The sequence below is a fragment of the Python bivittatus genome, unplaced genomic scaffold (assembly GCF_059951505.1).
Source record: "Python bivittatus isolate LINGU-HERP-01145 unplaced genomic scaffold, Pbiv_v1 ctg000590_np1212, whole genome shotgun sequence".
Classification (NCBI taxonomy): domain Eukaryota; kingdom Metazoa; phylum Chordata; class Lepidosauria; order Squamata; family Pythonidae; genus Python; species Python bivittatus.
The window spans coordinates 1,972,834-1,986,255 of NW_028277086.1; the positions used below are offsets into that span (position 1 = coordinate 1,972,834).

The following is a 13,422-nucleotide window of genomic DNA, read 5'->3' on the forward strand; positions in this document are numbered from 1 at the left end:
GAGGGGGAATCGCAGGGAGGTGGTGGGGCAGACCGCAGCCAGTCTAGGACCTAGCCAAGGGGAGGGCGCAGGAGGCTGCAGACACTGCAGGAATGTGCAGGGGGTGACCAAGAGAAGGCCGGCAGGAAGTCACAGGGTGGTGCAGCTTTCTGAAGCAGATGGAAAAAGGAGCAGAGAGGCAGTTCCAAGGGAACCTTTCCAAAGGAGGCTCCTCTCCTCTCCAGGCAGTCTACAGACACCAGGGGAAAGCAGTGGATGGGGAAGGCGCCCCGCTGCAAAAGGGTCTGCGCCTTCCCATCCTGGAGCATTCAGGAGCATCAGAAAGCCAGAGGCTGGCTGGAGGGCCTGGGAGCAGCTCCCCCAAGGCTTGTCCCGATGGCCTCCAGGAGAGGGGCTGCCCAGGCCCCACACGCCCTCCTGCCTTTGTCCTTTGGAAAGTCAAAACTGCAGACAGCTGGTCTGCGCTGCATCTTGGACACAGGAGAGAGAGGGGGGAGAAAGAGAACGAGAAGAGATTTACTCCCTTTCTAAATTATTCACACGAAAAGGGACTGCGCATCTTTAACAAGCCATCGTTTTATGAAGCAAGGTTAACATTTTTACTTGATTCAGTAGAATATTATAAACTCTCCGGGGTCCATTTGAGGACTTTCTACTTTGTGCAAAAGGAACAGACTCAGCACTTTTTATATTATTTAGAGAATAAAATTAACCCTTGACGGCCCAGGCTGGGTATTTCCTCTCCCCAGTTAAATATGGCATGCTCAGCAATTCCCCCCCCACCCCCCATATAATTACAGGCTGCTATCCATCATCTGTAGGAGAATGCTTTTCTGACACTCCAAAAGTGATGCGGTAAGCACGTTCACTAATAGAATAAATATTCTAAATATCTCTTTTATATTTTCATTTAAATTGGAATATTTTAAAATAATTGTACACATGCTAGCTGGGTGCCTTGTACCAGGGCTGTAGAAAGGCAACCCAATTACGCTGCTTTCATTTAGGAGGACACTCTCCTGCCACACAAGTGGACACTGCTTGGGCTCAGCTGCAAAACGTCGTTAGCAGAGGGTAATCTGCTGGCCGGTCTTGATGCCAACCCCCACCTCCTGGAGGCTCCTCCTCCTGCAACTCCAGCTGTCAGTCATCCTCCTGCTAGCTTCCAATGGATCTCCCCTGAAATTCTAAACGTGTTGCCCCTCTCGAGAACCCCAATGTGGACAACCTGCAGCTAGATGCCCAAAGCCCGGAGTGTGGTCCCTCTCAAAAAGTTGCTGATTTTGCTGTGACAGGGGGAGGAAATGATTAAAACCATAAGAACTGCAGCAGGCTCCAGTGTGGGTGGGTCAACCAGAAGGCTTCTTGGGGTGGCCACCTCTGCCTCCAGGGGGCAGGGCTTGTCAATCAAAGCAGCCAGCCTGCAGAGGCACCCATCGTTCTCTCGGGTGTTCTGGGCTGGGCTGCTTAGTTCAAAAGAGATGCTGGGAGCACAGGATCCTGGTCAGCAGGACCTTCCAGAACAACAGGCACCTCACATCTTTTCTCGGATTCTGCACAGCTGCTCTTTAAGGATAGTCAGACCCTTCTAGTTTTGTGAGAGGAGAAGACATCTTCCTGTTCATCTTCACTCAACCTCCTCTACTGGCAGCCAGTGGACATCTGTTCACTTCTGTTATCCCCTTGGCTCTGCTGTTTCTCAGCCCAGCCATTCCCCAACTCAGAAAGATCACGGCCTGTCCCAATACTGTGCTTGTGGGCAACTTTTTCCTGACATCAACCCGAGCCATGGCTGACATGCCGACACAGCAAGGTTTCTCCTTCCCCAGTAACTGAATGCTCCCCCCTCTCCTTCTTCACATATACCTGAAGACAGTCAGCACTAACTAAAGGATGGTGGAGTTGGCCCACTCAACTCTGATTTTAATTAACTCAGCAACTGGGCCCTTCTGAAGCATTAACTATATGTGAATGCCACATCTGCTGGAAGGAGGTTGTTACAAGGACTCTGGAGTGCCACTGGATCTATCTGGCAATTTCAGCTTCTCGGCCGGGGAAAGAGAGCGCCTTTCTGGGTGCAGCCTGGAGTGAACGTTTCGTGCGCTTCTCATCTTCAGAACCGGGAACCAGGATTGGTCTCATTTAGGGGGATCAGGGCTTGCTGGGATGGAGTGGAAGGGAAAATAAAGTGGAGCGGAGGCTTTATCCAGAAGGTATCCGTCCTTCTTAAAGAGGCCCTGATTCTCCTGGGTCTCCTTCAGCAGAATGGATTGCTTTCCTTTGCCCCCCAAACCATCCTGCGTTTCTGTGAATGAAATTATGACGACGTTAACCCCTGGGGGTTTGCCTGGATGCCAAAGTAAGGCATCATCTCTTGGCCAGATTTAAATCTGGTGCTTGGAAGCTTTCAGGAGGAGACACAGTAAAAAATGAGGGCTCGTGCAGCGCAGCATCTGAGGGAGCGAGTAATGAGGTCCCTGCTTGAGCTCCCCTTTGTACTAACGGCCTCGGCAGGCCTTACAATATTGTTGTCTCCAGAAGTCGTGCAATGCGATGCGGTGATGAAGGTGCTGAGCTCCAGCCTAGGGGGTCTGATCTCCCCCTACTGCAAGGATCGTGCCGGGTAATCCACACTCGGGGGGGGGGGGAAGAACAGGATACAAATGGACTGTGCGGGATAGTAAACATGCACGGTAATTATTTACTGCATTTTTACTTTCTCTTTAGTCACCCATGTTCCCAGAGCCATTTACCAGTCCAGATAAGGGTCAGACGCATCCGTCCTCAGACAGCGCTTGGTTCAACGGTAAACAAGAGCCGTGGATCGCATGACCCGCTCAAAGGAGGGCATGATTTAATCGTATCGGCAGCACTCCCAGATCTGCCCTGTACCGGTTCGCCATCCACGTACAAAATGTGCTCCCACCTTGTGGGCAGTGGAACGCGGCCGGGAGGCTGTGTCTTGCCCAAAGGCACCGAGGGTTACTGAAGCCGATCAGTTAAACTCGAGAGTTAGTCACTGGGCTACCCCCGCCTGTCCTCAGGAAGCGCTGCAGGGCTTATCTCTGATTTCAGGGGCTGTTTATTTATAACGGTTTTAGCCTGCTTTTCGTTAAAAGTAATCCCAAACTAGACGCAATTAAGCAGGGTAACACCATAAAGACTGCCGTTGCAATGATGGCTGCAGTGTTGTCAAGAACACAAGAGCAACCCAACCCTGGGTAAATAAACAGCCTGTCAGCTGGTGCAGAAAAGCGACAGGACATGGCACCAACCACAGAGGAACAGAGAGGAAGGCCTGTGCCGAGAACATTCTCTCAGGTTGCCACACAGCCTGCCTTGAAGGGCACATCCTTGCTCGATCCTGCTTGTCTCTCCATGAGGTATACAGCTCTGCGTATCAGCGTAAGTTGGCCGGTGGTGTTCTCCACCACGAGTCCTTCAGCCAGAGTGCAGGAACCACATGCAGTAACGTGCTGGGAGCGCTGCCTTCCCTCCGTGAGTAGGAAAAGGTCAAAACAGCTTCTTCCTTGCCCACAAGAGCTGTCAGCGGCTTCCAGGGAGGACACATGGCCTCCCTGGGTCTGCTTCCCTGCCATATGTCAGGGCTGCAGTATTGTGCCAGCTAACTGCTTAAAACCGATTTTTAAAAATGCCCGTTTTTAAAGTTGTCTACTTTTAATACAAATACTTGAAAAAGCAAAGAGGCAGTGGGTAATGGTACGTGGAAAAGACCTTGGGAGACGGGGCCAAGAGATGCTGTCAAGGGAATGGTCAGATAAGAGACGGCATAGCCCACACCTGGATAGTGGGTGGGGCGAGAGGCTCAGAAGCCCCCTCCCTAGTTTCTTGGGCTGTAAAGGTGAAGGGGGAGAGATGTGCTTTCAGGCTTGCAAGATTCTGTTAATGTAGCCATACAATAAAGTAGAATTAGCTGATCTGGTTGTGTTTCCTGCCTGATTTACCTGGTAAGGCTGACACAGTGCCATCTCACCTGTCCAAGAGAGCCAGAAGCCCCTGTGCACTGCGTCACCCAAAGAGGCTGATTGTCAAAGCTCTGAAGCAACCCAGCTCCTGACTAGCCTAGAAGCTTTCCCGGAAGGCAAGCGGCCCAACCTGGGAGAGCCTTCAGAGGGTCACGCTTGCCTGGCAAACCCCTCCACCAAACGATTCCGGAATTCTACTCTAAGGTCTCCCCAGGGTTAGACAAGCCCCTGATTAAAGTGGCCCACATGTTGGAGACCCTAAAGGAGATGTTTTTACTGCTGTTTTTATCCTACTGCTTGGGAATTTTGCTGGCATTATTGATGGAATGTAAACCACTCCAGTCATGGTATATGTGAGAGTGGAATACAATCCAATAAATTGTCCCAATAATATTCGTTTATTCATATTAGTTAGAAACTCATACAATTCCCAGCAATTTCTTTAGTTGTGGGATAATGTAGCCTGTTGGGGCAAAGGCCATCCTGGGAGATACCACCATCAGCTTTTGTTCACCAACTAAAAGAAGGCAAACTGTACCTTCCAGCCAAAATCATATCCTTTCCTGAATGTAAAGAATACGCTGTTCTCAGCATATTCATTTCATTTATCGTGCAAGTGTATTCCACAGACTTCACAAGGATCCACTGGTGTATGACATGCCTTTTCTCAAGCTGAAGAGAGGCAAATTCAACCATCCAATAATGCAACAGGCACTCTTGTCTATTCCTCTCACCAGACTAATATATCAGCTGCTTAAATCCACAGGGGTGTAGATCTAAGAAAACTGATGTCATTCTAATGTTCTTCCAGACAAAAATCCACAGAATGTGGCTATCAGTGGCTGTTAATTGTGATGACTCTGCATGACCTCCAGCATCAGCCGCAGTTGCTCTTGAGTTTCGCTCACTGGGGACACGATCAGAGGAGGGGGTGCCCTCGTATTTGATGACACACAGCCCTTCAGTCATAATGGCTCCTAATGTTGTTTATCATAAATGAAAACAATCCCATTCAAACAATCCAAGTCTAAAAAGAAAATCAAACTACTAACACTTGATGCCCAAATCCAAGAGCAGCAACAGACAGAAAGTGGTCATGGAAGAAAAGAGTTCTTTTAATCATAGTGAGACGAAGTAGAAATTCTAAACTCAGAAGTAGAAAAACAAGAGGGGACTGCTCCCCTCATGTCCTGGCTCTATGCCTTCCGTCGGGGCCTTGTTTATCATTGTGAGACGAGAATGTTTGACTACGTAGGCCCCTGCTTAGACTCCTACAGTTCAATTACACCTTCACACACCCACATTCACTGAAACAACATTATGAGCACCAGAGATTGTAGCCCTGCTGAGCGCTCTTTTTTTGCATCAGCTTGGAATACAGAAATGGGTCTCCGGACCACCTGACATGCTGAGGAAACCTACTAACTGAAGGGGCCTCCTTCCCCGATTTAGTCACAATCTGGAGATGGCAGAGGGGAGATCACGTTCTATACCGCAGGCTGGTTCAAGGAAAAGAGCTCTACAGCCTTGGCCCTTGCAAGGAGAGGGATTACAAGCTGAGACCGAGCTGGATCCGTGGCCCCTGCCCTCACCTTCTCTCCTAAGGGACAGTAGCCCTTCAGGAAGTCGGAGCAGACCTCTGCTTTCCTGGACACATAGACGTGGCTGTACGGACAGTCGCTGTTGTTGCAGATTCCCTTCAGGAAATAGGAACAGACAGGCATCTGGAAGGGGGAAGCAAAGAGAGAAAAGGATTGAGTGAGGACCTTTGGCAAATCAGAAAAAAACCCCTCCCCCTTCTAAAGAAAACAGACCCTTTGTTTGCCCCAGACTTTGCCATGCTGACTGGCGCTGACAGGAGTTCTGGTTCAGCTGATCTGAGAGTGCTGGGCCAAGAAAAACTGCATTAGACTTGCTCCAAAGCTGGTCTAAAGTATTTAGACGACTAACCGAGCCACTCGTGGAAGGGGGTGTCAAGAAGGGGCACGCAAGTCCTGTTCCCTTTGTTTGTGTGTCATGTTGCTGCAGACACTCTGAAGCTTGCAGTGCCTCCTCCCAATGGCCCAGGGAAGTTGGCCACTGCTCTTCACACTTTGCAGAAAGGCCAAAAGAACAGTCAAGGCCTATCCTGGTCTGCCATTTGGTTTCTCATGGCAGCCAGCCAAGGGCTTCTCAGGGGCTTGCAAGCAGGAGACAGAGACACGCCCTTCCATGGCCCTTCTTCCCTTCCAACTGGGAGCGTGCTGCCCCTGCCCCAGAGGTAACATGTAGTCTTCAAGACCAATGCCCTTGACAGACCTGACCTCCAATCTCTTTTAAAGTCCTCCAAGTTAGTGGCCATCACCAGGTCTTGTGGGAATGAATTAGGTGCTTTGTGAGGAACATTTCTTCGCAAAGCACTTAATTGTTCCTTTTATGCGTTCTAAGCCTCCTCCCAATCAGCTTCCCTGGATGGCCCCGGAGAACCCCTTTCTCCAGGCCATGCATGCTTTTATGCCCCTCGACGATGCCTCCCTTCAGCTGAGTGTGCTTCAAGCCAGAGCCCCAGGCGCTCCGGCCTGTTCTCCTAGGGAAGGCTTTGGCGCCCCGGATCATCTCACTTGCCCCTTCTGCACTTTGTCCAGATCTCTTATAGCCTTTTTTCAAATGTGGCAACAAGAACTGCTGTAGAGGAATACGGAAATGGCCTTGAAGAAGGAATGCAGCAGCCGTTACAAAAACATGGGCGTAGTCCAGAAAGACAGGAGGGGGTGAGCAAGAAACTCAAGACTGGCCCACTTTGACTCTCTCCCTTATAAGAGGCAGAGGGAGAGGGAGAGAGGGAGATAATCTGTGATTATACTCCATAACAACAGAGTTCCAGTAATTCTGCTAGTGCCTGTCTCCTGACCTGGCCTACCTCAAAGGGCTGATGACTGTGTGTAGTTCTCCCACTGCTGATGCACCACAGATCTGTGTAATAGCATTACAATCTTGGCATTTTTGATTCCCTTTCCTAGAGATCCTTGGCAAAGAATCTGCCCTGTGCACAGCTGCCACCCTCTTTGCTGCGCACTCCCGAAGATCTTCTACCTGGTTATTTACAGCAGGGCAGTCTCCTAGGGGAAGCTGAGGAGTGGGGGTGGGGGGTGAGGAAGCAGCTTGCTCCTCATGGGGGGATGAGAATTTGGGGCTCCCCCCACACGCATGGCCTTTGGCTCGGCAGCGGCAGCAATCAGGGAGTGCTGACTTCCTCCCCATCTGCCCCCTCCCACTGGAGCTGCTTGTCTACAGTGCCATCCCATGAAACTCTGAGCCAGAGCACAACAGGGTAGCTGTGGCCTCCCCCAAATCAGAAGCTGCTTTTTTCTTGTTCCTTTTAGCAAGATCTCCTTGCAGAGGAGAGCTTCAGCCCTGACTTCCACATCCCTAGGGAACTGGGGAGTGGCCCCGCATCTTCCGTTCCTTAGGTCAACTCTGACCAGAACTTTTGGACAAAAGTGGCTTTGATTCTTGGCATTGAAGAAGGATGCCCTGGTGATTTATGGCAAATGCTGGCTACGGTTGCCTTGGTCTGTGAACAGCCCTCGAGGACATCGGTAAGCAAAACAAAACCGGCAGCACGCAAAAACCAATATGGGATTACCCAGCACTTATGCTGCAAACCACAATCATAAAAGAACCCTGAAGATCAATTCTGGCAACCCAGCGACGGTTGTGAAGGCGGGGGAGGTAAATATTTGCAAGGCAATCCCCCCTCCCAATCAATCTCTGATCGCGCTAACAGAAGGTGCTGGGCCCCAGGAACCAGCCCCACTGAGACCCCTGGAGAAAAATGGCTCATCGGACCCGATGCTCTCAAGTGATTCTCTACCACAAATGAGTTCCCTCCTCGAGGGAGACGGCTCTTAACTCCCTGAACTTCCAGATGGCTCGTCGAAGGCACTGTCTGCTCTCCGACTACTCCTGCACTTGGAGTTCCACGCGCAGTCCTCGCCCCCCCAGCAGAGCCAGGCTTCCGCTCACACCTTCAGCTGCCGTCCTGCAGGTTCAGGTATCCTCCGTCCAATATTGACAAATGCACCGTAAGCGCCAGCAACGGTGAATGCGGGGGAAGAAAACTTTCTGCCAAAGGACACATTAAGGCTTTCACGGAGTTAGTTTACTAGTGTGAGAAGTGCGGGAGGACAGCAAGCTAGAAGGCTAAAAGCCACACGGAAAACAAAGGGAGTTTTAAAAGCAAAGAGTTTATTTTTAATTGTCTTTTAACTGCAGACATTAAAATAAAGGACAGGGCTCCGGGGCTGTCTTTTTGGTCGGCAATGGCGTGACCATAAACGATGCCTTTAATGTAGGTTTTGATATAGAGATCAAATTAGCTCTAATAAAAAGGGATAATAAAGCCCACTCTGATGCAAAACTCAACTCCTCCCAGCTGTCAAGGCTGAGCCATTACCAAGAGAAGCGCCGTTCTCATTTCAATTAACCTTGTTTGCACCCTGCTATGTCCATGCAAATAACAATAACATTAATGCAAAGCACTAGTGCGCTGCGGCCATATTAGGCAGCTCCGACTACGCGCGCGCCTTTCCGAGCCGGCAGCTAATGAACCCGAAACTCAACGTGAATTTCCAAATTGCTCACAACAGAATTTTGAAGCTCTATTAGGGAGAAAAATGCTGATTCTTGTCAAGTCCCTCAAGGGGAAAAGCTGTTGCAACAGCAGCCTGCCTCAGCCCAAACGCCAGCCTCCCACTAACCTTTGTCTCCAATCCCAGCCGTTGCGACGAGGGGTGGGAGGCCTCGGGCCCTGGGCCCGCTGAGACAGCCGCTCGGGATGAGGCCAGGGGCTGAAGGGCCCATGCCCCACAGGCTCCCTGTCTCCCTCTGGGTCTCCAGCTAGAGAAACCTTCAAGTAGCCCCCTCCCCAGAATTGGGATGATACCCAGCTCAGCAGGCCAAAGGGGCCAGGTTGGAGAAGGGGGACCAAGCCTTCTGGGGGGGCTGGGATCCTGTGACCTCGTCTACGTGGCACCTCAGGACTGCCTGTCCCTCGCAAGAGGTGGATTTTGTCCAAAGACGGCTAGTTCTTCTTTTACGATCTCAGTCATTTTGAGAGCCCTACAGAGATGAAGCTGTGGCCCTTCATTATAGATTGTGACTCTGGGGCAACAAAACCGCCTCCCCGCCAGCCAGATTTCCTGAGAGGGCCGATCTCCACGCCTGGACAACCTGGTGATTTGGATGGCTGGTGGCTTTTTAACAAGCTGGCCACCACTCTGGAAAGGTCCCGTGTTGCTTGCCAGAAGTGCTGGGTTCTACTCCTTCAACCCACCGCAGTCCGGGACACTGAACTGTGGGTGCAGAAGTGCACTGCACCTGTGGCCACCACACCAAGATAGTCTGAATCCATCAACCTCCCAAAGCCAACCTGGACAGTAATTGCTGGCTTGCTGACAATCCCAGAAACCCTCAGTCAAGGCCAAGCGATGGACGGCTCTCTCCTCTCCTCTCCTCTCCTCTCCTTCCCGTGAAAGAACTTCTCGTTCAAAGGCACTCCGTTCTGCGGCGTGTCCCCAGTTGAGACCCCACAGGAAAGAGACTCCTCTTTGCGGGAGCCCTCCAAGCTCACCCCTCCACTGGCTGTTTTCACCCCCGGATCAGCACCACCCAGCTGATACAGATACAAAAGCCCTGGGCTTGGAAAGTGGAAAGACTCATGACGAAGCACCTCTGGCATCTGTTCCCCGGGCCTAAGTCTAGGAGGCAGACTACTAGGACTGTTTTTTTATTCCCCTACGGTTGGTGAAAACTCACAGCTCCGGACAGGAGGCTTAAGAGGATGATCTCTGCTCCCTTTCTCAGCAGCCCAAGGACCTGCCACAAGCAGAACTATGCCAGCTCCCTTCCTGCCACGCCGCTTGGAGGCCAGGCTTGACGCACGTCTCGGCCCACTCAAGCAAAGAGAGGCTCGGCTGGGAGGAGCAGCCAGCCCCAAGCTCAAGACCTGGCCCCCTCGGGAGAAGAGAACCTGGTTTACGCCCACTGATTAGGAAAGAAACATACAATCGAAGCGCATTATCTCACAATAGGTCCAGCAGGCAAATTCTGCCTCAGGTGGTGGCTGGGAGGCAGAAGAGTAACCTGGATAAAATGCCGGGTCCATCTCCTGCGCCCCACACTGCATGGGAAAGGTGCCTTTCGAGAAGCGGCTCATCTGGAGACGGGGGCGTCCAGGTTTGCAGAAACATCCAAACGTAGCCGGAGCTACTTTTTCTGCAGGAGGAATTAACTCACCAGCTGCTTTCTTTCAGCTGCAGTTTGATAAATGAGGCTGACGCCACCTTTCCTGGTAATCACCAGGTTAACAGGAAGCTACAGGAGCAAGTGCAGAAGTCACCCCTTGCTGCGGGCAGCCGGCTCTCCCTCGGCTATAAATCACCAGCAACGGGCTCTCACCTACGCCCAGGCAGCTCTCTCGACTCGTCTGACCAAATCCCAGGCAGACGCTCCAAACTGAATAGGGGAAGCAAAGGCGCCCCTTTTCTGCTTGCCGGTTAACGCATTCAGGGCACCAGAAGAAGGCCTCAGGGTTGGATCACCCTGTGCTAGAAAAGCAAAGGAAATTCTGCCTCCTTTCACAAAGCTGCACAAGGGAAAGAATTCTGCAGCTTGCATATATTATTCATGTAACTGTGCCCTTTGTCACAGCAAAAGGCGACGCCCCAGCCCACCCCCAAGCTAAGGTTAAATCTAGATAGGAGAATACCAGGAAATTCCAAGGCTAAACTGGGAAGTCCAAATACATCCTGGGAGAAGGCAGTGGCCAGCCACCTCCATAAGGCTGCTACAAAAAGAACACGGATATATAGCACATCCCCTCTCCAGAAATTATATGGAGACCCTCCGCCTCCTTCTAAGATTTAAGCAGACTTAAATCTTTTCCTGCTTTTTCAGGAACCTGCACTATTAGCGCCCCACCCAACCAGCCTTGAAGGAACTTAACCAGCTGCTCCATTTCAGCAGCTCTGGGCAAGAAACAGTTTCTCATCATGGCCAGCACATCTGGCCAGCTTTACCTGGTGGGTCAGCAGCTGTGCAGACCGAGCTGAGACCTTCTCAGCCTGCTTGGAGGGAGGGAGGGAGGGAGGGAGGTTGCCCCAAAGACCTGCCAATTGCCCTTGCCTGGACAGCTTTGAATCCTTGCCGTCCATCACAAGGCCTGGGTGGTGCAAGAAACTTTGGGTCCTCTTTTTGCTAATGTGAACCTGTCTATCATGCAGGGTTTTGGTTCCTGCAAGATGCACGTTCTTAGAACATCTTCAGGATTTTGATGAACAGAATGCATTGTTATACATCTTTTTTTCTTTTTAGCAAAATCTCACCCTTTGATTTCAGAATACGGTAGCTGAGATCCTGGAATCAATTTCCAGAATGCTGAGTTTGGAGCGTGTTCTTCAAACTGGGGGTTTTTGCATGGCAAAGCAATCAAGGCACAAGGTGCAAATCAGCACGGGGGTGTGCCTGTGTGTGTGAGCATGCCTGGGTTAGCCAGCGCCTCGGCTGCTCTAGTCCTACTGAAGCGGGAGGCAGCCTCAGGTGCTGCCAAGTGGCACCCAGCTTAATGTGCTAAAGCACCAATACATCAAGTCGGCGCAAGAGACACACTCTGCTCTCATTAGGGGAAGTGGCCCTGTAACGAGTCGGAACAGCTTTGTCAAGTGATGTCCAAATGAATGAGATTAGCAACTGTCAGAAACATCACCCCTCCCTGCAAAAGCTGCCTCCACAGAGTGGCTCAGTGACCAAGACAAACCAACCTTATCCTTTGAAACCTTGTGTGCAAAGGGACATGTCCCATCCGTCTTCTTGCACGTGCCACGGAGGAATCTGTCAAGAGACCACAGAGAGGGTTGACTTAGGAGACGTAGAGAGTGAGAAAGGTATCTGAGGGGGATACGCAGACTCCATTGCCTAGGCAAAAGGGGCTGAAAAGGGTTTATTTTTAAAAAGTCCAGAACGTCCAGATAACATTTGGAAGTGGCTCAGACAGACGCCTCCCTAACTCACCAGAGAACGAGGAGGAGGAGGAGGAGAAGATACGGCACAGTCAGACCTGCAAAATTATGCTATTACAGCCACTCTCAGTAAAAATCAGTTTTAGCCTTCCTGTGGAGTGGATTTCATAGTCTGGTCCACCTCGTGGGGCCGACAGGAGGTCTGTACAGAAGATCTGATTTGGGGAAACATTTGCTGGAAAGGATTTTACCCACCTCCATAATAAATTCAAGTCACACATTTCGCCTATTCCCCGTATGGTTTCCTTCACCATCCTCTTCAGGGTGACTGCAAGGTGTAGTCAGAAAAAGTCAAGATGGTGGCCGTGATGGTGGGATTGAAGCTCCGCCTTTACATCTGCGTGTGACGCATGCACATTAAAAACAGGCGGGGCTCCAATCCCACCATCGTGGCTGCCATCTTGACTTTTTTGACCAAATTTCATGGACATCCCTGATCCTGCTGGAGACTTAGATGCCTTGATTCTATGCCATTTCAGTTGATAATCTGGGTAACTTAAAATTAACTTCTTTTGTCTTGGGCCACAACAGATTTGAAACAACCACAAGTGGCAAGACCTGGGGCGTGGGAGGCGCTCTGATTAAGAGAACAGCACAGATCCCAGTTCATGCTACTGGCAAAGCATGTTTCAGGATTATACATGACAGCCTTCCTCTCGCAGTGGGGTTCAACTTCCATCCTCCTCCTTGGGCATGGGCATTGTCCAGGGATGACAGGCTTTGTTCTCTGCTGGAGGCCAGGTTGGAGGAGACTAGACCTCGCATTTACCGTCCCCAGACCGCCCATGAAGGCAGATTGGCCTTCATCCACTTGGCCTCGCTGCAGTCCACCTCTCCCTGAGTTGCTGCTGGCACGATCAGTGCCTGGAATGAACCGCGAGGAGGTTGGTGAAGAAGGAAGGGGCACACCTCCTCCTTTTTAGAAAGAGGAAGTCACGGACAGACCGTGTTGCAGGATTCGCCTGGAGCCTGTCTGCGGCCAAGAGAAAGGGCCGTTCCTGCTGGATCCAGACCAGTGTTTCATCTCTGCACGCTCTTTAGGCTAAGAGAACCAGTTGCAAATGACTTTTTAAAAAACTAAAATTTATTAAGGATCTAGATGATGTTTTAGCAGGTATGTTTCTAAAAACTCCTCTTCAGGCTGCCCCCTCTAATTTTTGGCGCTGCTGGCAGAAAGGGGATGGAGAGGAAAAACGGAAGAGACCTGGTGCAGACAGCTACTTTCTCGGGATCATGGATGTAAGGACAGCTCTCCCCGCGATTGCATTTCCCGAAGCGGTTGTAGTACATGCAGTATTCCTTCTTCCTGTCCTTCCTCTGCTTGGCCTGGCGAATGATGGCCAGACTCCGCTGCACGGCGCGGCTGAGGGGGGGGGGAG

At 51.0% G+C, this 13,422-nt stretch overlaps 1 protein-coding gene across 2 annotated transcripts in view; it reads right to left on the reverse strand.

The window, feature by feature from the left end:
* The window catches only part of ZC3H3 (zinc finger CCCH-type containing 3), a 210,494-nt gene that overhangs the window by 36,467 nt on the left and 160,605 nt on the right, over positions 1-13,422 (reverse strand). For both annotated transcript variants that reach the window (XR_015797541.1, XM_088148865.1), the window contains exons 7-9: positions 13,248-13,406; positions 11,786-11,855; positions 5,579-5,710 (exon numbers count right to left, since the gene is read on the reverse strand). Coding sequence is in view for 1 of the 2 variants with exons in the window: in XM_088148865.1 (XP_088004991.1) it covers positions 5,579-5,710; positions 11,786-11,855; positions 13,248-13,406 (361 nt within the window). In the remaining variant the exon portion in view is untranslated. The remainder of the gene's footprint in view (positions 1-5,578; positions 5,711-11,785; positions 11,856-13,247; positions 13,407-13,422) is intronic.